At 45.8% G+C, this 24512-nt stretch overlaps 1 protein-coding gene across 1 annotated transcript in view; it reads right to left on the reverse strand.

Annotated features, from left to right (window-relative positions):
• ERC2 (ELKS/RAB6-interacting/CAST family member 2) overlaps positions 1-24512 on the reverse strand; it is a 1040188-nt gene that overhangs the window by 834721 nt on the left and 180955 nt on the right. Inside the window, exon 4 of the mRNA XM_088472750.1 lies at positions 21950-22366. Within this exon, the coding sequence (XP_088328876.1) occupies positions 21950-22366 (417 nt within the window). The remainder of the gene's footprint in view (positions 1-21949; positions 22367-24512) is intronic.

Below are 24512 nucleotides of genomic sequence, written 5' to 3' on the forward strand. Positions count from 1 at the left end.
TGCCCAGTATCTGTCTAGCAATGATCCCGGTCTCCATCTCGTAATGGTTTTAGGGGTCTATTTTAGAACAAATGTGTGGCAGCGCGCTGGACATCGTCTGTTACTTTCCAGGTCCTGTAGTGCTGGGGTCCCAGCCAGCGGGCAGGGGATCCACTGCGCCCGCTGCTGGTGTCTTCACTCCAAGCTCCCTCCTACAGCAGCAGCAGAGTACAGGCGGCCACGGCTCCCATAGGGATGCGCGCGGTGCTCTGTTAAATTTAAAGGTACAGACGTGCCAGTCAGGGGCCACGTTCATCGTGAGTTCTGTGACTCCTCCCTATCTATAGGAGACTATGAGAATGGAATAGTGCCAGTATATAGGCTCCCAGCCTTACTCCAGCGTTCCTCTATCCGTGATTATTCCTGCTCGTTACTGACCTTGGCTTGTCCGTGACTTGATTCCGTCTCCTCCCTGGTACTGCGATTGGTATTCCGGTTCTGACTTGGCTTCGTTCCTGACCTTGATCTTGTCTGATTCCTGGTACTGTCATGTCTGTCTGGTTCTGACCCGTCTTGTCAACTACTTTTGTACGCCTCCTTTGTACACCTCTGTATCCAGAGTACGCCAGCACCTGTATTAGGGAACCAAATCTGAGGGCTGCGACCTGCATGTCGGACGCAGCTAAGTCCAAACCACCTTGCGGGGGTCCCTGGTAAATACCGCAGACACTTTAGACTCCGCACCTTAGAACGAGGTCTTGTCAATCCCGAAACACAGGCTAGCATCTACTACCTATCCGTGAGTTGCTACAAAATGGAGATAGCAGTGATTTTGTATCACTACTTAAAGCATCACTAAAAATCTTGCTACCTAAGCAATACTAGCCCGCAGCAGCCGGGCTAACTTACCCCTTCACCAGGTCAATCTAAGGAGATATGTTATGCCTAACCCTGCTGGACAGTTCATGTCAATAAGAGAACAATGCTTGTTAAATAGGCAGAAAAGCTCATATCTTACGGTCAGCAGAGGCTACCCCTTCATGTATAGGAAGAAGTTCTATTGCCAGTGAAAACACCTATTTTCAAGTCTTATTGCTCTTTGATAAATATAACCCTTAGACTATGAAGATTGTTGTATTGAGAAAATCTAAATTAACCCCATTAATAAATGTTACGCATTATCAATACTGCATTGTGTGTATAGGTGTTGAGTGGCACAGGTAGCCAAATGCTGTTTCTTTTAGGACATCATGAGCCTATTTATGCACAGACAAGCTGTCTGCATATGCATATAAATGATAGAATGGTTAGATGATTTCTATTGGGAGGAGAATTCATTCTGCTTCTTATGATGGGGGGATCAAGCAAGGCTGCCCAGACATCTCACGTGCCCTGCTTTTGCTAGAGAGGGTGTGGCCATTGCATGCTAGGCATAGAAGGCCCAGTGAAAATTGTTGTAATGGAAACCAATGGAAAGGTGGCTTTGCTCCGCCTCTCTTACTGCTGTTATCCCCCACCAGGCCCCCCAGAAAAGCCCTGGCACAGATAATCGGTACTTGCTTGTCCACCCTCTCTCTTGGCGCACTTGAAACAAGCCACACAGAGCAGATGATGCCTGCAAGTTATTCATAGTGATTTGCTACTGTCTCATTGCATATGGAATATGGCATAAACAAAATCAAAACACTAATAACTATCTTTCTAAAGATTGGTACATGTGCTGGAATAATATACTAGAATCATACTTGCTTATCCTCCTGGAACGGCCGGGAGGCTCCCGAAAATCTGTGACACATCATTTACACCTCCACATACCTGTCCCACATCATTTACACCTCCACATACCTGTCCCACATCATTTACACCTCCACATATCTGTCCCATCATTTACACCTCCACCTCCCTCTCCCACATCATTTACACCTCCACATACCTGTCCCACATCATTTACACCTCCACATACCTGTCTCACATCATTTACACCTCCACATACCTGTCCTACATCATTTACACCTCCACATACCTGTCCCACATCATTTACACCTCCACATACCTGTCTCACATCATTTACACCTCCACATACCAGTCCCACATCACTTACACCTTCACTTCCCTGTCCCATCATTTACACCTCCACCTCCCTCTCCCACATCATTCATGCCTCCACATACCTGTCCCACATCATTTACACCTCCACATACCTGTCCCACATAATTTACATCTCCACATACCTCTCCCACATCATTTACACCTCCACATACCTGTCCTACATAATTTACAACTCCACCTCCCTCTCCCACATCATTCATGCCTCCACATACCTGTCCCACATCATTTACATCTCCACATACCTCTCCCACATAATTTACATCTCCACATACCTCTCTCACATCATTTACACCTCCACATACCTGTCCTACATAATTTACACCTCCACATACCTGCCCTACATCATTTACACCTCCACATACCTGTCCCACATCATTTACACCTCCACATACCTGTCCCATCATTTACACCTCCACCTCCCTCTCCCACATCATTTACACCTCCACATACCTGTCCCACATCATTTACACCTCCACATACCTGTCTCACATCATTTACACCTCCACATACCTGTCGTACATAATTTACACCTCCACATACCTGTCCCACATCATTTACACCTCCACATACCTGTCTCACATCATTTACACCTCCACATACCAGTCCCACATCACTTACACCTTCACTTCCCTGTCCCATCATTTACACCTCCACCACCCTCTCCCACATCATTCATGCCTCCACATACCTGTCCCACATCATTTACACCTCCACATACCTGTCCCACATAATTTACATCTCCACATACCTCTCCCACATCATTTACACCTCCACATACCTGTCCTACATAATTTACACCTCCACCTCCCTCTCCCACATCATTCATGCCTCCACATACCTGTCCCACATCATTTACATCTCCACATACCTCTCCCACATAATTTACATCTCCACATACCTCTCCCACATCATTTACACCTCCACATACCTGTCCTACATAATTTACACCTCCACATACCTGTCCCACATCATTTACACCTCCACATACCTGTCCCACATAATTTACATCTCCACATACCTCTCCCACATAATTTACATCTCCACATACCTCTCCCACATCATTTACACCTCAACATACCTGCCCCACATCATTTACACCTCCACATACCTGTCCTACATCATTTACACCTCCACATACCTGTCCCACATAATTTACATCTCCACATACCTCTCCCACATCATTTACACCTCCACATACCTGTCCTACATCATTTACACCTCCACATACCTGTCCCACATCATTTACACCTCCACATACCTGTCCTACATCATTTACATTTCCACATACCTGTCCCATATATTGTACTCCTCCACATACCTGTCCCATATCATTTACACCTCCACATACCTGTCCTACATCATTTACACCTCCACATACCTGTCCCATATATTGTACTCCTCCACATACCTGTCCCATATCATTTACACGTCCACATACCTGTTCTACATCATTTACACTTCCACATACCTGCCCCACATCATTTACACCTCTACATACCTGTCCCACATCATTTACACCTCCGCATACCTGTCCTACATCATTTACACCTCCACATACCTGTCCTGCACCATTTACACCTCCACATACCTGTCCTGCATAATTTAACCCATTATTGAGCTTTTTAGAGAAATTCACAAGAAAACTGACATGTCTTTATAGCCCAAATTATGCTATTTAAACCCCTCCAAGTACATGATTATTCATTGGGAGCGGTGTACCAAAAGGTTCTTCACTGTGGCCCTCATTCAGCAGTGCACGTTAGTGCACTGCTGAATGCAGATTCCCGATGATCGGGAGTCTGCGCAGGCGCCTGACCCGTTCTGCACATGTGCATTGATTGACAGTCTGCTGCTGTTTGTGGGCGGGGAGGAGGTGGCGATGGCCTCTGTTTCCTGAAACGGAGGCGTGTCACCGCCGTTGGGGGGAAGGAAGAGGTCATCATCTCCGTCGGCTGAAGGAGATTTCCTGGCTTCTTTCCCTTATCTGTGGCAGATGGCTATGTGACCCACATGGGTCACCTTAGCCAGCCGATGTTCCCGCAGATTATCCGATGCTGCGTTGGTCTACGCAGCTCGGATGAGTAAAGCAGCAGGAGGCATGATGCCTCCTGTGCATTGCCATATCCGTACAGACGGAATTGCAAAGCTTGCGAGCAGCTTTGCAATTCCGTCCGAAGCTGAATAAGATTTTCCAAACCGTTTCACCTACTCAGGGAGGTGCGCAAAAAAAAATTGCGAATTTACTCAGAAAAAGCAATGCGAGCTTGGAATTGAATTGCAAATAAAATTTGCGGTGTGAGTCTGCTGTGAGAATGGCTTGCAGGACCCAGCTCGCACCTAATTGGATCGACCCCTTTGACGTATTACAAATACACTCCACCCAAAACTTAAAACACCTAGTTTAATTTTAGCAGTTAAACTTCCCTCAATACTAGATTCAATTTACCAATATTGCTCAAGCTCTCTGAAAAGCCCCAGGGTAGACTTAATACAAGTTCTAAAAAATTAAAGCAACCAATCAGATAACTTTCATTTTCTAGAATACACTAGATAAATGATAGCCATAATCTGACTGGTTGATATGGGCAAAACCTTCACTCTTCCTATTTTGGCTGATTTAGTAAATCTGCCCCTCTATCTTCTGAATGCAGCTACTTGGAAACCTTAACAATCTAATCTCTCTCTGCAAACGTAACATGCGGTCCCCACATGATGAACAGATTACCATGCCTGACCCCTAAAACACAGCTATGGTGCCACGAAAAAGAAATATATCACAATGCATTCTCTTCCCACAAACCAGTTACATTAAATAACTAAAAACGAATCAATCTGGACAACAAAAATAATCATATTTATATATGGCTCAGTCTTATCTAGTATCAAATAATACAATTAATTAATTATAGCTGGCCAAATAAAACACAAGAATAAAAAATATATATAACACAAAAAGAGACACCTAATCAAGCATGTCTGGGGGGCACTTACTAAAGCCTTTACGAGCGCCTAGTGTTGATAAAGCGTTTCCCTAGTAAATTAGTCCTGGCTCCAGTATCAAGCACTTACAGTAAACACAGCGACTCAAGGCATGTGTTTTATCTGTGTGGAAAGGTGGACCTGCTCCGTCAGCAAGCTTCACACAAATATATTCTATAACAAATTCACCAGGACAGTTCCTAGAACTGTCATTCCACATTCCCTGTGCCAAAGAGTATCCACTACTAGGTCACCCACATTCCTCAAATAGAGAAGTATTATAGCTTTTCTAATGCTGTCAAAATAAAATATGACTTACTCACTGTCATTATTAATATCTTGAAAAATCCGCAGAAAAACCTTATCAACCATTTCAAACTGTGTCTAAAAAAGCTACACAGACTTAAAATTGGTCTTAAGTGGAGGTCCAGCCGTCTTTGCCTAAGGCAGGCTCTTTGATAGCAATAATAAAAGTACTTGATGGTTCTCTGGGCAAACTTTGTGTGGTCAGAGTATTTTAGCAAAACAAAAACGTTGTAAGACCAAACATCTGTACTAGATTTCCACATGATAAAAACTCTGTATTCCCTCAAGTTAGCCCACAGTTATGCAGAAAGATCTAATGTTTATTTGAAAAAGTACAAAAAAAAAGAAAAAAAGATCATCTGTTGAAAAAACATAAATACTGGTGACAAAATAAGACGTTCCGGAAATTCAAATGAAAGGCCGGAGGTTCTTAGACATATCCAGGAGCTAGAAGGAGTTGCTAAAGCAAATATTCAAAAGTTCCCAGCTCCGTGTTTGTGTATCCGCACTTATAAAATGCCCTTGTGAACACTGGGCAGGACCACGGTGGCACAGACTCAAACCCTACTGGAAAATCGAACACAGCCAAGAGCGTGCAGGCTACTGAGCAGACTTAAGGGGAATGTTCTGCTGTGCCGATAGACCTGCATGAAATAAAAGTGGAGGTCTTGGGGGACTTTAATTCAAGATGCCTAGATTAGCACTATACCAGTGGCATAACTAGGTGCACAGTGGCAGGCCCAGCAGAGGGGGGCGTCGCTGACCAGGACATCGTACCCGCTCCGACCGACCGCCTGCCACCATTCCGCCGCAGCCGTCCGTCCCCATTGAGCTGCCGAGCAGAGCCCGTAGTGCTTGGCGGCGTTACTGCAGTACAGCTGCGCACATTATTAGGGCTGCTACCGGGAGCGTGACCGCGACACCAGTGTCACGCTCCTTGGACCCGGAGCTTCAGATTGCTGCTGCACTGCCTGGCCTCACCGTCCCCGCCAGCTCCCGACTGCAGGTAAGTAGAGGGGCGGAGGGGGAGAAGACACACAGTCAGAGATATATAAACTGAGGACACACACACACAGACACATAGACTGAAGGGGGGGGGGGAGAGACACACTGAGGGGCCCATTTATTAATGATCGCATTTGCAATGTGTTCTGGAAATATTACCGCCCATGAACGCATTGCAAGTGGCGATCATATCACCTGAATGTACCATCCAGCACATGCAGGGACAGGAGCTCGAAAGGAGCCCGTCCCTGTAACGTGCCCAGAGTGCTCCCGGGGATGCTGCGCATGTACAGTCACACGGACTGCACATGCATGGCCGCCATTGCCGGGGAGGCTGCCTGCGGGAATGGAAAGATCGGAGAAGGTATCGGAGATACCTGCTGTGGTCTCTCCTTCATACATCTAGGGGAAACCGAATATTTGCGGTCAACCCCTGAAAATGGACCCCAGAGACACACAGACGACAAAGAATGAAGGGGGGAGAGACACACACAGAGTCATAGAATGAAGGTGGGCGGAGAGACATTTTTAATAACATAGAATGAAGGGGACAACGACGCAGGGGGGGAGATTATGGTGTGCTGAGAGACAACGCAGGGGGTGATGATGGTGTGCTGGGAGACAATGCAGGGGGAGATGATGGTGTGGCTGAAAGACGAAAGAGGGAGATGGTGTGGAGGAGAGATGCTAGGGGCAGGAAGTTACACAGGGGGCACGAATCTGGTTGAACTGCTGTTGTATGATGATGACCTTGTTAATATTCCTACACAAACAGGCATCTTGCGGACGATGAAACCTACAAGAATAGTGAATACCGACTGAAGATGCTGTCTTCCCAGGGAGGATACATTTCTCCAGAGGTTCCACATTGTGACAAACCACCATATTGGTAAGGTGCATATAAAAAGGAATGTTCCCAAAGTGACGAGAAATGGGTGGCGTGTCATGTTGGCACACCCCGTTTCCAATGGTCACGCCCCTTCTGGTATGTGTCAATGCTTAGTTTTTGCCGCGCGCCGAAGGCGCACACATTTACGTTTACTTGTATGTGTGTTTGTGGGGTTGGCGACGTTCTTCATCTTGCCCAGGGCTCTGAAAACCCTATTTACGCCACTGCACCATACTTAAGACTCCTGATACAGATGGGCATATAAGGTGTTGGAATTTATATCAAAAGGATAGTAGCACTTGACTGGATGCACCGAGGAAGTACTACATTCATGCCTTACCAAAGGCATTATCCGGCCTGTTATGAACATTCTGCAGACAATATCAGTGAACCAATTATCCACCTTAGGGATCTATGTACTAATCCTTGGATAGAGATAAAGTGGACATGGATAAAGAACCAGCCAATCAACTCCTAATAATATGAGATATGGTAAGAACTTACCCTTGTTATCTCTATTTCTACGAAGTCCATAGGGTTCCACAGGATACCTTGGGGGTATAGGTGTGACGTCAGTCGCAGGGCACCAAAGAGTTAAGCTTTCAGCCTCCCAGGATGCACTAGGTCCCCCTCCTATACCCCGCCCCCGGGCAAAGGCACCTCAGTTAGTTACCAAGCCATAGGCCGGAGGAGGAGAAGGAAGAGAGAGAACAAAGATCTGGACACATACAAGAATCACATTCTCACCAGAGGGAGACGGAAAACCGGTGACCAGAGCAAAGCCCATCTGCAGCACAGGTGCGACAGGGCGGGAGTCCTGTGGAACCCTATGGACTTCGTAGAAATAGAGATAACAAGGGTAAGTTCTTACCATATCTCATATTTTCTACTTCAGGGTCCATAGGGTATCCACAGGATACCTTGGGGATGTCCCAAAGCAGTATCCTTTAAGGGTGGGGACGCTCCTGTGCAGAAAGGAGAATCCGCCGCCCGAAGGAAGCATCCTGAGAGGCGAAGGTGTCAAACCTGTAATACCTCACGAAGGTATGGACAGAGGACCACGTAGCAGCCTTGCAGATCTGAACTGCTGAGGCACCACGTCGAGCTGCCCACGAAGGACCCACAGACCTAGTGGAATGAGCCTTCACAGAAGGAGGAACCGGCAGGCCTTCATGAAGATAAGCTTCAGAAATAGCCATACGGATCCAGGCTGCCAAAGTTTGCTTTGAAGCAGGCCAACCCTTTTTACGGAAGCCATAGAGGACAAACAAAGCGTCCGACTTCCTAAACGAAGAAGTGCGGTCAACATAAGTCCTTAAGGCCCGCACAACATCCAAAGAGGCCTCACCCACGGAAAGACCCGGTGAGTTAAAGGCCGGAACAACGATTTCCTCGTTAACATGAAACTGGGAAACAACTTTGGGAAGAAACTCGGGCCGAGTGCGGAGCACTGCCCTGTTCCCATGAAAAACCAAGAAAGGGGGTCTACAAGAAAGAGCCCCTAACTCAGAAACACGTCTGGCCGTAGCAATGGCCAGAAGGAAAACAGTCTTAGCTGTTAGCCATTTAATATCCACTGAGCCCAGTGGTTCAAACGGCGGTCCTTGGAGAGCCCTCAGGACCACAGCCAAATCCCAAGGTGCCACAGGTGGAACAAAGGGCGGCTGAATACGGAGAACACCTTGCATAAAGGTGCGCACATCCGGGATTGTAGCAATCCTACGGTGAAACCAGACAGATAGGGCCGAAACCTGTACCTTCAAAGAAGCAAGGCGAAGCCCATGATCTAGTCCCGCTTGCAGGAAGGCGAGAATCCGAGACAGACGAAACTCCCGCGGTGCATAACCTCTCGGTCGACACCACTGGAAGAACGTATGCCACACGCGATGGTATATCCTCGCGGAAGACGTTTTCCGAGCTCGTAACATGGTACGCACCACAGAGCTGGAAAACCCCCGGGACCTCAGCATGGCCGTCTCAACAGCCACGCCGTCAAAGACAGCCGAGTCAGGTCCGGGTGAAGGCAAGGACCCTGAGACAGAAGGTCCGGTCGTAGCGGCAACCGCAGAGGACTGTCCACGGACAGACCCTGAAGGTCTGAGAACCAGTGCCGTCTGGGCCACGCGGGAGCTATCAACAGGAGCGTCCCTCCTTCCTGTTTGAATTTCCGGATTACCCGTGGAAGGGAGACCGGAGGGAACAGGTATGCAAACCGGAACGTCCACCGGACGGACAGAGCATCCACCAGAGACGCCCCTTCGTCTCTTGTGCGAGACCCGTACACCGGCAACTTGTTGTTGTGCCGGGACGCCATGAGGTAGATTTCTGGAAGACCCCACCTGTCCACCAGTAGTTGAAAAACGTCCGGGTGCAGGGACCATTCCCCTGGATGAACGTCCTGGCGACTTAGAAAGTCCGCCTCCCAATTTAGCACTCCCGGGATGAAGACCGCTGATATGGCCGGAAGATTGCGCTCCGCCCAAACCAGGATCCGAGAGACCTCTACGAGAGCCGCCCGACTGCGAGTTCCTCCTTGCCTGTTTATGTAGGCCACGGTGGTAGCGTTGTCCGACTGGACCTGCACCGGGTGACCCTGGAGAAACCGCTGTGCCTGCAGGAGAGCATTGAAGACCGCACGGAGTTCCAAGATATTTATTGGAAGCTCCGCTTCTGTCGGCGTCCACCTGCCCTGGAACAAGTGTGGACCCGAAACTGCTCCCCAGCCCCGAAGACTGGCGTCCGTTGTCAACAGGACCCAATTTGGAACCCAGAACGGACGTCCCTTGTTGAGGTGGGTCGTCTTTAACCACCACGCAAGGGACAGGCGAACCTCCGGGGTGAGCACAATCGTCTGGAACTTCAGAGACTGAGGCAGCCCGTTCCACTTGGACAGGATCAGGTGCTGCAGAGGTCTGGAGTGAAACTGGGCGTATTCCACCATGTCGAACACCGACACCATGGAGCCCAGTAACCTCATCGCCGAGTGTAAGGACACCCGGCGGCTGTGCAGACAACTGCGCACCCTTGACTGTAAAGCAGAGATTTTGTCCTCCGTCACGAAGATCCTTTGCTGTCCCGAGTCCAATAAGGCTCCAAGATGCAGAATCCTCCGAGACGGGATTAGAGTGGACTTCTGCCAGTTGATTAGCCAGCCGTGCCGTTGCAGCAGTGCAATGGTCAGGTCCAAGTGGTGTAACAGGAGCTCTGGAGATCCTGCCACCAATAACAGGTCGTCCAAGTACGGCAACATGCGGACTCCTTGCAGCCGCAGAGAAGCCGCCATGACCGCCATCACCTTGGTGAAAACACGTGGTGCTGTCGCCAGGCCAAAAGGTAACGCCCGAAACTGGAAGTGGTCGCTGCGGATTGCAAACCGAAGGAACTCTTGATGGCGCAAAAGAATAGGGACATGCAGGTAAGCGTCCTGTATGTCCAATGACACCATGTAGTCCCCAGGTTCCAGCGCCAGAATGATGGACCGTAGGGTCTCCATCCGAAACTTCGGGACCCGCAAAGACTTGTTGAGTGCTTTGAGGTTGAGAATCAGACGATATGACCCATTGGGTTTCTGTACCAAAAATAGATTTGAATAGAAACCCTGGCCCCTCTGGGAGAATGGAACAGGCACTATAACTCCAGCCTGGAGCATAGTGTGCAATACCTTCCGCAGCTCCGTAGCCTTGTTCCGGTCTGATGGTAGACCCGTGGTGAAGAATCGAGCCGGGGGTCTGTGCCGGAAGGAGAGGGCGTACGCATGGGAGACCACCTCCAGAACCCAAGTGTCTGTCGTAGTGAACGACCAACACCGGGAGAACTGCAGCAGGCGGCCTCCCACCCTGGGATCCCCCAAAGGGAGGCCCGGACCGTCAGGCCGCAGGCTTGTCATCTGGCTTGGGGGCCGGACGTCTGGTACTCCATGCCTGTTTCCGGGGCTTGACCGATTTCTTAGGGCCAGCCTGTCGAGGAAACGACTGTGGTTTGGGCCTGCCCTGGGCCCTAAATGACCAAAAGGACGATGGTCCAGAACCAGAAGGAGCAGCGGCCGACGGGAGACAAGCAGATTTGGCTGCCGCCAGCGTGGCCACAATCTTATCCAGATCCGGACCGAAGAGAACTTCTCCGGTAAACGGCAACGCTTTCAGACCTTTCTTGGAATCTGCGTCCGCCTTCCAGGATCGCAGCCACAAGGTGCGACGAGCAGCTACCGCTGCTGAAGAAATTCTAGACACCAGAGTACTAATGTCTAGAGCCGCCTCGTTGATGTAGGTGGCCGAATCACGGAGATTGCCAATCAACTCCGCCTGTTCGGCCGGACAGTCGGATTCAAAAGAAGCCTCTAATAAATCCGCCCAGCGCTCCATCGCTCTGGCAACCCAGCAAATGGCCATAGCCGGCCGTGCTGCCCCCCCTGCAAGGGAATAAGCGGACTTCAGGCAGATTTCTACCTTGCGGTCCATAGCATCCTTAAGGGAGGATATGGATGGCATCGGCAATGTGGCACTTCGGACAAGACGGGTCACGTGAGAATCCACCTGTGGAGGGGATTCCCACTTAGCAAAATAATTATCCGCGAACGGATAAGCCACCGCCAGGCGTCTCTGCGGCTGGTATCCTTTGCCAGGTTGTTTTCACGCCTCCTCTAAATGGTCCACCAACTGACCCGAAAGAGGAAAGACTGTGGCATCGCCCTTCACATCTTTGAAAAAGGCATACTTAGATTTAGCCGCTGGGGGAACTTCGTCCTCAATCACCAAGGCTGTGCGGACCGCCCGAATAAGTCCAGGAATATATACTTTGGACTTAGCATCAGCGTCCTTAGTATGGAGAGGTTCCTGATCGTAAGGATCCAGAATCTCCCCATCATCAGACGTCCCTTCGTCATCCTCAGAAGGAGCGGACAGAGACGCCACCGGCCTTTTATGAGGCCGCATCACAGACTACCCTTGCAACACATCCGACAAGTGCTGTACAGAACTCGTCAGGGAGTTAACCCACGCTGGCTCCTGAGAACCCGGGAGCGGGGAAATAGGGAGACTGTGGGGTACCACCAATTGTCGTGGGAACCCCTGCATGGGTGACGACACCACAGACTGCTGGGACAAACCCATCGGAGTAAACGCGGGCTGCGGAGCTAACTGGCCCACTAAAGCTGTTAACGCCTGAACGAAACAAGCCCAGGGCGGCTCCTGTACCGGTGCTGTAACCGTAATAGGCCGCGCCATGGACAAACACTGCCGGCAAAGGCCCTCCGCGCTACCCTCCCCCTCCGCTAACGGTACTTTGCACGTGGTACACTGTAGCCGGAGGGGAAAATCACTTTCAGACATGATGGCACCACGTATGTGACCTCTCTCACCAATTAAGTATTAAATAGGCGAGAGACCACCCTGCAGCACCGCACTGCAAGGGCTTTAGCAGAAAGAACAGGGACAGTAATAAAGCTGACAGTTTTGAGAAGATAAAGTTACAGGCAGCAGCGCTAGCACAGTCACATACAATGCAGAGAAATAACAATTCCTGCACTAACAGCGCTGATCACTCAACTACACAGACACAGGGCCTGGTAGGACACAGCGCTGCATACACAGACCTGAGCCACAGCGGAGGAGAGGTATGCGGGGGGACCCAGACCACGATGCTTCCTTCCAGGCTTCCAGCAGCGTTCACCATGCGTTGCAGAGAAGATGGGCGCCGAGGAGCAGAGAGAAGCTGGCCTGGGGGAGGAGCGCTGACACAGGACCAGTCAGCACAGTGCAGAGAGGGCTGTGTGCAGCAGGGGAGGCGCCGGCTGTGAGACAGGGAAGGCGCGCTCCCCTGGCATGCATTTAACCCCTGGGACGCCGCAGCGCTACCGCTCTGCTGCGGTCCGCTGTCCCAGGGGGTAGTGGAAAGCGCAGGTTCAGTACCTGGCTCCACGCTACAGCCAGTCCCCAGGGAGCCCCCTGCCTGGGGACTTAGGACCATGTGACCAGCGGGGACCCACCGCGGGACCCCGCTGCTTACCTTTGTCCCCCTTGGATCCGGCCATGGTCCGGAACATCTGGGGTCACCGCTAGCTGTGACCCCAGATGCTCACCAGCATCCCCGGATCGGTACCGGCGTTCTGGTACCGGCGGGGGTGTAGGGAAGACAGCATGGACGTCAGGACTGACTGTCCATGCTGTACATCCAGATGTGCAGCCACAACTGCACTGAAGAAAGCTTCAGGGGCTCTTCTAGCCCCCACTCCGACAGGTGCACCCGACGCCGGCCGGGCACCAAACTAAACTGAGGTGCCTTGGCCCGGGGGCGGGGTATAGGAGGGGGACCTAGTGCATCCTGGGAGGCTGAAAGCTTAACTCTTTGGTGCCCTGCGACTGACGTCACACCTATACCCCCAAGGTATCCTGTGGATACCCTATGGACCCTGAAGTAGAAATTTATTTTTCAAACACAGCCTGTAAAGTGACAGGAGCTGATTGGTTGGTACTTTATTTCTCTCCAAGGCTTGGTACATAGACCCCTAAGTCACTGACTGGCAGATAGTTTCAGGAGCTGAGAGCTGACCGTGGGGTATTATTGGGGAGGTCACGTCTTCATTTCATCAGCCTAAAATGAATATTGCAGGAGCCTGTAATGACCAATAGCTTGAGGTGATGTAGGTAACAAATTACATACAAAGTTAAACATCTTGAATGGGGCCTTTATAAAAACTGATTCACAGATAACTTGTGTGGCCAACAGAAAACAAACAAATGTAACCAATGTGTTTGCTGTGGGTTAGAGCACTTCTCTTTACCAAAACTGTTTTTAAACATGGCCTTTTTTTCCTGAATGAAGTGTATTTTTTTTTATTAAGTATTTTTTTTATTAAGCTTTCAAGGTAACAAAAGAAAAAGAACAAAAGGAAACCTAATAAAAAGGTGTGCAAAACATTACACAATGTACATGCATATCAATTTGCGGTGATAAAATAGCCAGCTGACATGATAATAGACAATGACAGTCACTTGAATGTACTGTATATATATTAAGGGGCCTATCCATTAGCAGATAAATGTGAACGATGAACGATACCAGCAAGGACCAGCACCGAGCAAGCTACTATCAGCTAGGCCCAGGACCAGCACCGAGCAAGCTACTATCAGCTAGGCCCAGGACCAGCACCGAGCAAACTACTATCAGCTAGGCCCAGGACCAGCACCGAGCAAACTAATATCATATAAAAAGAAAAAGAGAGGTCACCTGGCGCCTAGTCCAACACACACTTATATTCAACTGATCTTAATTATTGCTGCAGCTATCTGTTTAGAAGGGATTGCCACCCTTCTTCTGTCTGAGGAAGCCGCTGAGACTCACAGAGAGGCAGGGAAACGCGTTACTCATTACCCACAAGCAAGGAACTTTTAGCTAAAAGTGCACTAAGGATGGAAAGAAGGATTGCTAAATATCTCCTCCACAAGGCTCCCAGTGAGTATGACTACATGGATTGCCTGATCTAAAAGTCAATAGAGGGCTGAGTTACTATTTCATCATAGCGTGCTGACTATGACTATTTGACTGTCGGAAGTATACTATTGGTACACTCGCCATTAAAAGCGGGAAAGAGTGGACTGTCAATCGCCCCTATAAGGGGAATGATCTATATTGCATGACATTTGCCAGTGAAAACACTGAGGAAATAACATTATATGTGGCTCCCCGCCGAATGAGTGGATCACGTGGGAGAAGGAGTATTAATATCACAAAATCATAACAATACCTAGCAGCCTCTGAAAGAAAGCACTATACAGGTTGAGTCTCCCATATCCAAATATTCCGAAATACGGAATATTCCGAAATACGGAATGTTTTTAGCATGACTGAGATAGTGAAACTTTTGATTTTTGATGGTTCAATGTACACAAACTTTATTAAGACACACAATTATTAAAAATAAAGTATAAAATGACCTATAGGCTGTGTGTATAAGGTGTATATGAAACATAAATTAATTTCATGTATATACACAAACTTTGTTTGAGATACAAAATTATCGAAAATATTGTATAAAATTACCTTCAGGCTGTGTGTATAAGGTGTATATGATTTATAAATGCATTCTGTGTTTAGATTTGGGCCCTGTTCCTAAGACATTTCAATATGGTATGCAATTATTCCAAACTACGGAATAATCCGATATCCAAAATACCCTTGGTCCCAAGCATTTTGGATATGGGAGACTCAACCTGTATTAGCAAATGTTGGTAATTTAAACTTGTATGCTTGCTTTTTTGTTATTATTTTTGAATTTTATGAATTGTGGAGCTATCAGATCGATGTTGTCATACTACTGGTGATTATAAGAACAAATATACTATTAATTGTATCAAGCCAATTACTATATATATATATATGATTGTATTCAGAGATTTTAGGAGCATACCCCAATATATTGTCTTTTTAGATATTTCATGGTCATATTTTACTATTATTGTCTTTCTCTATATTTATTAAATATTTTCTGAAGTATTCAAACTAAATGTGTGATTAATCTATTTGCAGCGCTGTCTGTTACATTGTGTATTTTTTCCAAGCTAATATCAGCTAGGCCCTGGACCAGCATAGAGCAAGCTACTATCCACAAGGCCCAGGATCAGCATCGAGGAAGCTACTATCAGCTAGGCCCAGGACCAGCATCGTGCAAGCTACTACTATCAGCTAGGCCCAGGACCAGCATCCAGCAAGCTACTATCAGCTAGGCCCAGGACCAGCATCGAGCAAGCTACTATCAGCTAGGCTCAGGACCAGCATCGAGCAAGCTACTATCAGCTAGGCCCAGGACCAGCATCAAGCAAGTTACTATCAGCTAGGCTAAGGTCCAGCACCAGGGAAGCTACTATCAGCTAGGCCCAGGACCAGCATTGAGGAAGCTACTATCAGCTAGGCCCAGGACCAGCATCGAGCAAGCTACTATCAGCTAGGCCAAGGACCAGCACTGAGCATGCTACTATCAGCTAGGCCCAGGACCAGCACCAGGCAAGCTACTATCAGCTAGGCCCAGGACCAGCACCGAGCAAGCTACTATCAGCTAGGCCCAGGACCAGCACCGAGTAAGCTACTATCAGCTAGGCCCAGGACCAGTACCAGGCAAGCTACTATCAGCTAGGCCCAGGACCAGCATCAAGCAAGCTACTATCAGCTAGGCCCAGGACAAGCCCCGAGCAAGCTACTATCAGCTAGGCCCAGGACCAGCACCAGGCAAGCTACTATCAGCTAGGCCCAGGACCAGCACTGAGTAAGCTATCAGCTAGGTCCAGGACCAGAACCGGCCAAGCTACTATCAGCTAGGCCCAGGACAGCATCAAATGCAGTGTCTGCCTGAAGAGGACATTGGGGGGAATTCAATTGTTTTTACCCACAGGAGCACACATTTCTTCTCGCAGCCCCCCAAGCAGGTAGTACATTAGGTACAAAAAAGAATATTAATTTAATCCACTATTTGGAAAATAATATTTAAGATATAATGTTAATTAGATATAAGTACATTTCCATACATCCCAACTGTCCTGACTTTTGGGGGGACAGTCCCAATTCACTGAATTTAAAATGGGCATTTCTGGGTACACCAGGGCCGGGTATGGGTAGATCAGGGGCACTGATTATTTTGTCCCAGTGTCGCTTGTCCAAATGTTGATAGAATGCTATTACAGCTCATTTACATTTATATAAATCTTTTGTATTTTCTAGATAAATATAATATAAAGATGTCTCTAGGTGAACACTGTATGCTCAGTATTACAGGTAGGAACATCTTTTCTTACCCGACTTGGGTTAACATGTATGCGAGACACAGCGGCCCCTTAACCGCATATCAAATGAGAAATATGTAAACCAAATTCTATGTTTATATATTAACAAGCACAGAGGCCAAAGTAATTGGGATTTCATTTATTTTATAACTTTATACTGCAGAAACCTGCTTCTGAGAAAGAAAGAAAAAAAATAAATAATAAAGTTATTTACTTTTTTTTTTAGGAATCCGTTAACCTCATTTTCTGTTTCAAATTACAGAAAGGTAACCGAGCGTTCCTTCCAGTCTCTAATTCCAAACATGTTCAGGAGTTCAGATTATTGCTCACACTGCGAGCAACAGAAACAGGTGGCGCTTAGCAAGTTATTCGGCAACCCCAGACACCGTACGGAATTTACAGCGGCTCCTTCTGCCAGAGGACGCTATTTAAATGGGACCAGACACTCACAAATCGATTGTTTGAAAAGTGTTCTTGCGTTGTTTTATTTTAAATATACGTCTATACATTAAATTAAACGAGACAACTGTTTGATTAAGAACATGAGAAACTAAATAATGTTTTGATCGATATTTTTTCAAAATGATTTTCTGTTTGCGGCATTACCCCAAAAACGGTAGAGTCACGTCTGCGTTTGAGTCACCCCCCCGTTGCCACCCACAAATGGTCCCTCTCTGTCAACCACTTTGCAAATAAATCCTCATTGTGAGCGATAACGGTAATGAAACTTGCCGCAGGCGCAGTGCGACTCAGATGCATGCGCAAATCACCGATAATCGCTCAAACATTGGCACTGCGTCCGTCTCTCAATCAGGCGCATAGATCAGGACAAATAAGCAGAGATAAGGGACGTGGGTCCTCTGTGTGCATGACCAGTTAATGGAAGGGGTAAATATACATTTTAGAGTTATGCTGAAATGGAAAATAATACTTGTAAAAGGATATGTTATTTACTCTTTAGTAATATACACTTCTCAAAGCTGTGTATACAGGTTGAGTCTTCCATATCCAAAACGCTTGAGACCAGAAGTATTTCTGGTCCGTATGTAGGAATATATGCCATAATGATATCTCGGGGATGGGACCCAAATCTAAATACAGAATGCATTTGTGTTTCATATACACCTTATACATACAGCCTGCAGGTAATTCTATACAATATTTATTCATCATTTTGTACATCAAAGTTTGTGTACATACATTAAATTCATTTGGGTTTCATATACACCTTATACACACAGCCTGAAGGTAATTGTATACAATAAATGTAACAATTGTGTGCCTTAAGCAAAGTTTGTGTACATTGAACCATCAGAAAGCAAAGATGTCACTATCTCACTATCTCAGTCATGCTCAAAAAATTCTGTATTTCACAATATTTGGAGACGGGAGACTCAACCTGTATATATTTCCTACAAGTGAAGGCATCTACCTCTAATCTTGTACAATCCAGAACCTCTGCAGGTTGCTCCTTTTACATTCTGTTTTACTAGCTGGCAGGTTTTTTTTTCTACTAATCTTTCTGAAAATGTGCAGAACATGGTTCTTTCCCAATTACCTCTAAATATTGAAATATTGATATATTATGTAGAACATATCAGGCCTAATTCTCAGTTGGGAGTTAAGCAAAAAAAAAAAAAAAAAGTTACTTTGCACCTGGGCACCGCTGGTGGGGCAGATGTAAAATTTGCAGAGAGACTCAGGCTGGGTACACACTGAGCGATGTTTACTGGTACGATATGTCGGGCCGGCAGGCCGACATTTCGCATTGCTGGTACACATTAGAACAAAGTAATGAATGACGGAACAATCACTCGTTCCATCTTTCTTTACGTGCAATGGAGCCGTATGCAATATCATCCGGTCGGACGATATATCAAATGCAACCGCGGGGGCACGCATATTGAGCGATGCGACCGATATGTCACTCCGATTTGCCCGGAAACTACATTACTACTATATTGTGCCGACATCTTCTCAGTGTGTTCCCAGCTTTAGATATGGGAGGGGTGTCCAAACTCTGGGCCTGATTCAGAGTTCGCACAACTGCGCATGCGTATGGGTTGTAATACGCATGCGCGAACCAGTCAGTGCGGTCGGAAATCGTGTGCTCGCAAAATAGCGAATGCCTGCTAATTTGAGTGACAGGTTGAGGCATTTGTGGGTGGTAACAGGGGAAGGTGCTTGAAAACGGGGAGTGGTGATCCGAACGCAGGCGTGCCAAACGGTCAAAACGGGCGTTTTAAGGGTGTGCATAATTAACAAAGCAGCGTCATCGGCCACGTCACTTGGTTGTCTTTTAGCCTGAACTGCTCGCATGATTGCGGTAGGAAAATGCTACCACAAGCACTGCGAGCAGTTCATACGCCTTTCGATGTACTCGATTAATCTAAGAAATAGCGGAGATGACGTAGGATGCGAGCGGCCAGGGGGCGTTTTTTCAAAAATTGCGAGCGCATGTTTCGTTCGCTCGCTCAGACATAGAGGCGTCAACAGACCGCAAAGAGCGAGCGCTCTATTTAAATATCCGGCCCCTTTTTCTGAACGAGCGAGCGCAAATAGCATCCGGCTCTGAATCAGGCCCTCTAATCTATATTGCAGTGAAAAAATAAAGCTGTCCAGCATTTGAGGGCTACATGTAAAATCAGCCAGTATTTATCCTGCAGGAAAAATATATGTATTTGCACCCTTTGCATTGCAACATGTTTTGACCAGGTATACAGGGGGAGATTTATCAAAGCTCTGAGAGAGATAAAGTACTAATCAATCAGCTCCTGTCATTTTACAGACTGCATTTGAAAAATGACTGTTAGGAGCAGATTGGTTGGTACTTTAGCACTGTCCACTTTATCTCACTCCAAGCTTTGATAAATCTCCCCCCGTTACTTGCTCTTTTTTGCTTTCCTCCCACCACAGAATCAGGCCCAACATGCTGAGAATCCTGAGAGTCCTAATGTAGATTTTACTAGGGCTCTAGTTGCTGTAAATAATTACTTACAGTAAACCCATTTCTGTCCATTCTCCCTCACTTAAAAAAAATATATATATTATTTAATGAATTCATAAGAGTAGGACAGAAACGTGACCGTACACAAAAATAGAACATAGCTATACAGTTTGTGGTACAATGCTAGAACTATCACAAGGCTCCACGATTTTACGAGATAAGTATGTAAAGTATAAAGTGGTGTCCTTTAGAAATGTGAAGTCATACAGGGGTAAGAGAAAATCTAAGAGGGTCTTTAGGAGTCATTCACATTTGCCACCAACTGTCACAATATAAAGATAGATTAGCAACCTGATGAGTTTGGGAAGCACTCCAGTAGCAGAGGCTCTAAGAAATATGGTAGCGGGCAAGAACAACAGAAATATAGGATATATGGTAATGGGAACTAAGCAACTTGTAATGTAATTGTAATTATATAGCACTGATGTAGAATGAACAACAGATTCACCTGAATAAGTTATTATTTCAGAGGATATTAACTTATAGTTAGACAGTGCGGTGGTTAGGTTACAAAAATCATACAGGTGTGGGCATGATAATTGTAGACAAATATATGGCAAGCTTGTGGTCAAATCCAGGACCAATTAGCTAGTGCGCTGGTTTATCAAGTTTTAAGGAGCAGGGAGAGGCAAAGTCAGTAAACAGAAGCAGATTTGGCACACTGTAGAAAGCAGCCAAGAGAGCAAACAAGGATTTGTCAAAAAGTTACAGCCAAAGTAAATATGTCAAAATTCTAAACAGGCATGTGGTACGCAGTTCAGAGACAGTACTGTATCTCTGGCAATCACCTAGCACTGACTGCTAGACAAAGTCCTGGATTATAGCACAAATGGAAAGGACTTAAAATGGCTGCCAGCAATCTACAAATGCATGGTCTCAACAGTAACACCAGAAATTTGCGATGGGCAGACCCTCTCATGATCGCCCAGCATAGTGGCAAAAGTGAAAGGAAAAGAGCGCTGAGGTATTATCATTTCCATCAGGTATTCTGATACCAGCACTGCTAAATTATTTATTTTTATTAGATTTTTCTAACTTTAGGAACCACCTCAGCTGAACTTATTTCCTCTGTTATCTAAAAGCAGGCAAGGCCACTAACCTAAGAAAAGAACAAAATAAGCAATCACCTTGACTTCTACTGGGATAGGCATGTGACTGTGATGCAAGGGGTCCTGCTTTTACATCTGTTGTGTAAAAAGTATACAAATGCTCAAGGACAAGGGGAAAAAATAAACACAAAAGCAAGTTACAAGACACTGCAAAGCCAGTTTGAAACAGTGCATTTCCCTAACTCAACAACTAACATAGACAAACAAGATGAGGCTAAGCCAACAGGCTTGACAGTTTAGAAGGTACTTCTTCTGACTGTTCTAATGCAAAGAAAATGCATGTAAGAATACCGGATTTAAAAGGGCAAAATCATTTTACTAACTGCTTCTAAACTATAACATTATTTCCCTGTTCTATTGATCAATATCACCTGTGTCAGAGATGGCACACTTATCCTCAAATACGTATAGGGACTGAACTGGAATCCTACAGTAATTTCAGATATACATTTATGCTGGTGGCAAACACTCAGCTGATGTCAATAGTCTGTTCATAAAGTAAGACCCATATAAAGCTCTAAAGGTGAACTCTATCTATGGACAACATCTCTGCTAGACATCCCTGATTGACAGATGTTGCATCCATCTAATGCTATGCCAAAATCAGCAACACCATTGACCATACACTTTTTAAACCTGTATATGCTCCTCAGATCTGCCAATGGTTTGTAGGACCCAAATGCATTTGCTACACATCTACTAGTAAAGCACATAAATTGTTGTTTTTGCAAGATAGTACATGTAGCTCAGCCTTGGTACTATGAAGAGGGAATTCAGATACAGAAAATCTCCTTACCTCTCTTAGATGAATATTTTCTTTGTCCTTTTGGTCTAGAAGCACTTCTAAATGATTAAGTTGTGATTCCGCCTCCACCATTCGTCGTGTCTTCTCATTCTCTTCCTCCATTCCCTTTGAGGGCAAACCTTTACTTTGTAGCATCTCAAGAAGTTTTTTGATGGACTCATCTCTGGCACTTAGTGTCTGTTTTTGTGTTTCTATCCTCAACTCCATCTCTTCTAGAGTCTTTCTGAGGAGGAAAAGTTCTTTGGCTTGCCGGTCATGTTCCGCCTGAAGCCTTCTGAAGTTTTCCTCAGTGAGTTCAATGGTAAAATGTTCCACACCACGGTTCCCACTTTCCTGTTGGAGGAGATGGTTGAGGTCCCTCTGAGTGTGCAGCTCGTCCTGGAGGGCCTGGATGGTCAACTGCAAGTGCTAGAACACAGATGGAAGGGTCATATGAACATTGTAATGATTGAACAGGTTCTATGCAGTAAACAAAACTAGGCATACAAAACTAACTATATTGTTGTTACACTAAGACATAAATCTATCTATATCTATATACACATATACAACGACTATCATTGGACACTGTAAGAAATTTGTGAACTATTATTCATAATCTTGAATAGCTGTGTTTGAAAATGACGCTGCACAAATAATGAGCATTACTACAAAAATGTTTTGCCAGTTGTGAGGTTAGATCCAAGCCATTATATCTAGCAAGCTGGGTTAGATATGCCATTATCTTTTTATTTAAAAAAAACTATGCTAGGACTCATATTCAACATGCAAAAACGTTGAAATAAGTTATATACACTAGTATATAAGAACCATGGTCAAGAATCAAACTAAATTAATTAAAAAAAAAAATTATTTTGAAAAACACCAGCATCCACCCAGTCCCTATGGATGGCCTGTCTCCTCAGAGATCAGTTTGTTGTGGATTTTCTACAACGGCAGAAAATAGTTTAACTAGAATAACATGTTAAAAAAAAAAAAAAAAAAGATATAATGGCACTTGGCTGAATTTGTAATGCAAATCCAAAACCATATGGGCAAATCCTATTAGGTGCGAGTTTGCATGAATACGTGCACCCGAGAAATTTGAGATCCAATTACTAATGCAGATTCACGGGATTCACAGCGAGGTTGCGGGACATTACTACAAAAAAACAACCTGGGAGAAGGGCATGAAAAAGTTGGGAAACCATCCTGGACCCCAAAAATGTGGTAAATGAGATAGCAGGAAGTATAGAAGGCTGTTAGTTGCCATATGGAAATCACTAGAGGTTCATAGTAGGTGTTAAATGGCTGATTTTTTTGCACTTTTTATTAATGGTTGGAAAATCACCTGACAACTGCCATGTCTTTATTGGCCAAATGATGCTATTTAAACCCCTAGAAGTGTGTGATTATTCATTGGGTGGGATGTACAGAGGAGTAGGGAGGCGGGTCGGAGACAGGTGGCATGTGGGCAGATACGTGTAGAAGACACAGGTCGGCCGGAAAGAGGGAGGCGGGTAGAGAAGAGGAGGTAGGCCACTAGGCTGTGTATTGGGTAGATTTTCTGTTGTACTGTGATGTGATGTCTTAAGCTGGCCACACATCTAAAGATTATCTATCCAACCAGCCAGCTAGTTGATTGGTTGGAATGAAAATCTGGTAAGGAATACAATCAGCAATTTGCTTCCAAATGCTGGAAAATGGACCAAAACTGTTGTTTGAACAAATAGTTTAGATCAAACATTTAACAAACTTGTCTGATGACCATTTTCATCTGTTTTCTGGCATTTAGGAGCAAATTGCTGATCATCAATTACTCCCATACGTTACCAGATTTTCATTCCAACCAATCAACTAGTTGGCTGGTTGGATGTAAGTTGGTCTAGTGTGTGGCCAGCTTTAGTGTTGAGATGTTCAGATGTGTCACTTCACTAGTTATTGATTATACATGTTAGTTTGTCAGTTCTGCAGATCCTCTAAGTCCGCAGTTGGATGCAGTGAGTTATGTTTTATGCTACTCTATAGAAAAGTAATTAAAGCTGTAGCTGTTTTAAGCCGCCAAGCGAAGGTATACTGTCATGCTGGTCTACAAATGTCCCTCTAAGGATGAACGATGTAATTTTATACTGCTCACCAGCGCTATGGCTGCTAGGTAAGAACGATATCATGCAAGCTTTATCCATTAGTCTTTTAAAACTGGGACTGTATTTATATTTGTGGCAACACGTCTCAGAGTCCACAATATAGAGCATGATTGACAGTAAAATAAGATTGAAGAGGGACCACTGTTAGGCAGGACAATACTTAAACCACCCATAAACATTCCATTCCTGCGGTTTTCTCAGGAAGTTTATTTCATGGACGGTAAGTAAAGCCCACTGAGATTTTATAGGCAACATGTCCAAACATTTGTAACATCACTCGTAAAAAGTTACGCAGTGTCCAATAACGTATTCATGTACAGTCATGTAGGATTTTTTTTACAATGGTGTCAGTGACACAAACATTTGAGATCAATGTTTAAATACCCAGCATGAGTATACTCCTAATTAAAGATCCCTGGGAATTAATT

Source organism: Taudactylus pleione, unplaced genomic scaffold, assembly GCF_031769625.1.
Source record: "Taudactylus pleione unplaced genomic scaffold, aTauple2 ptg000128l, whole genome shotgun sequence".
Taxonomy (NCBI): domain Eukaryota; kingdom Metazoa; phylum Chordata; class Amphibia; order Anura; family Myobatrachidae; genus Taudactylus; species Taudactylus pleione.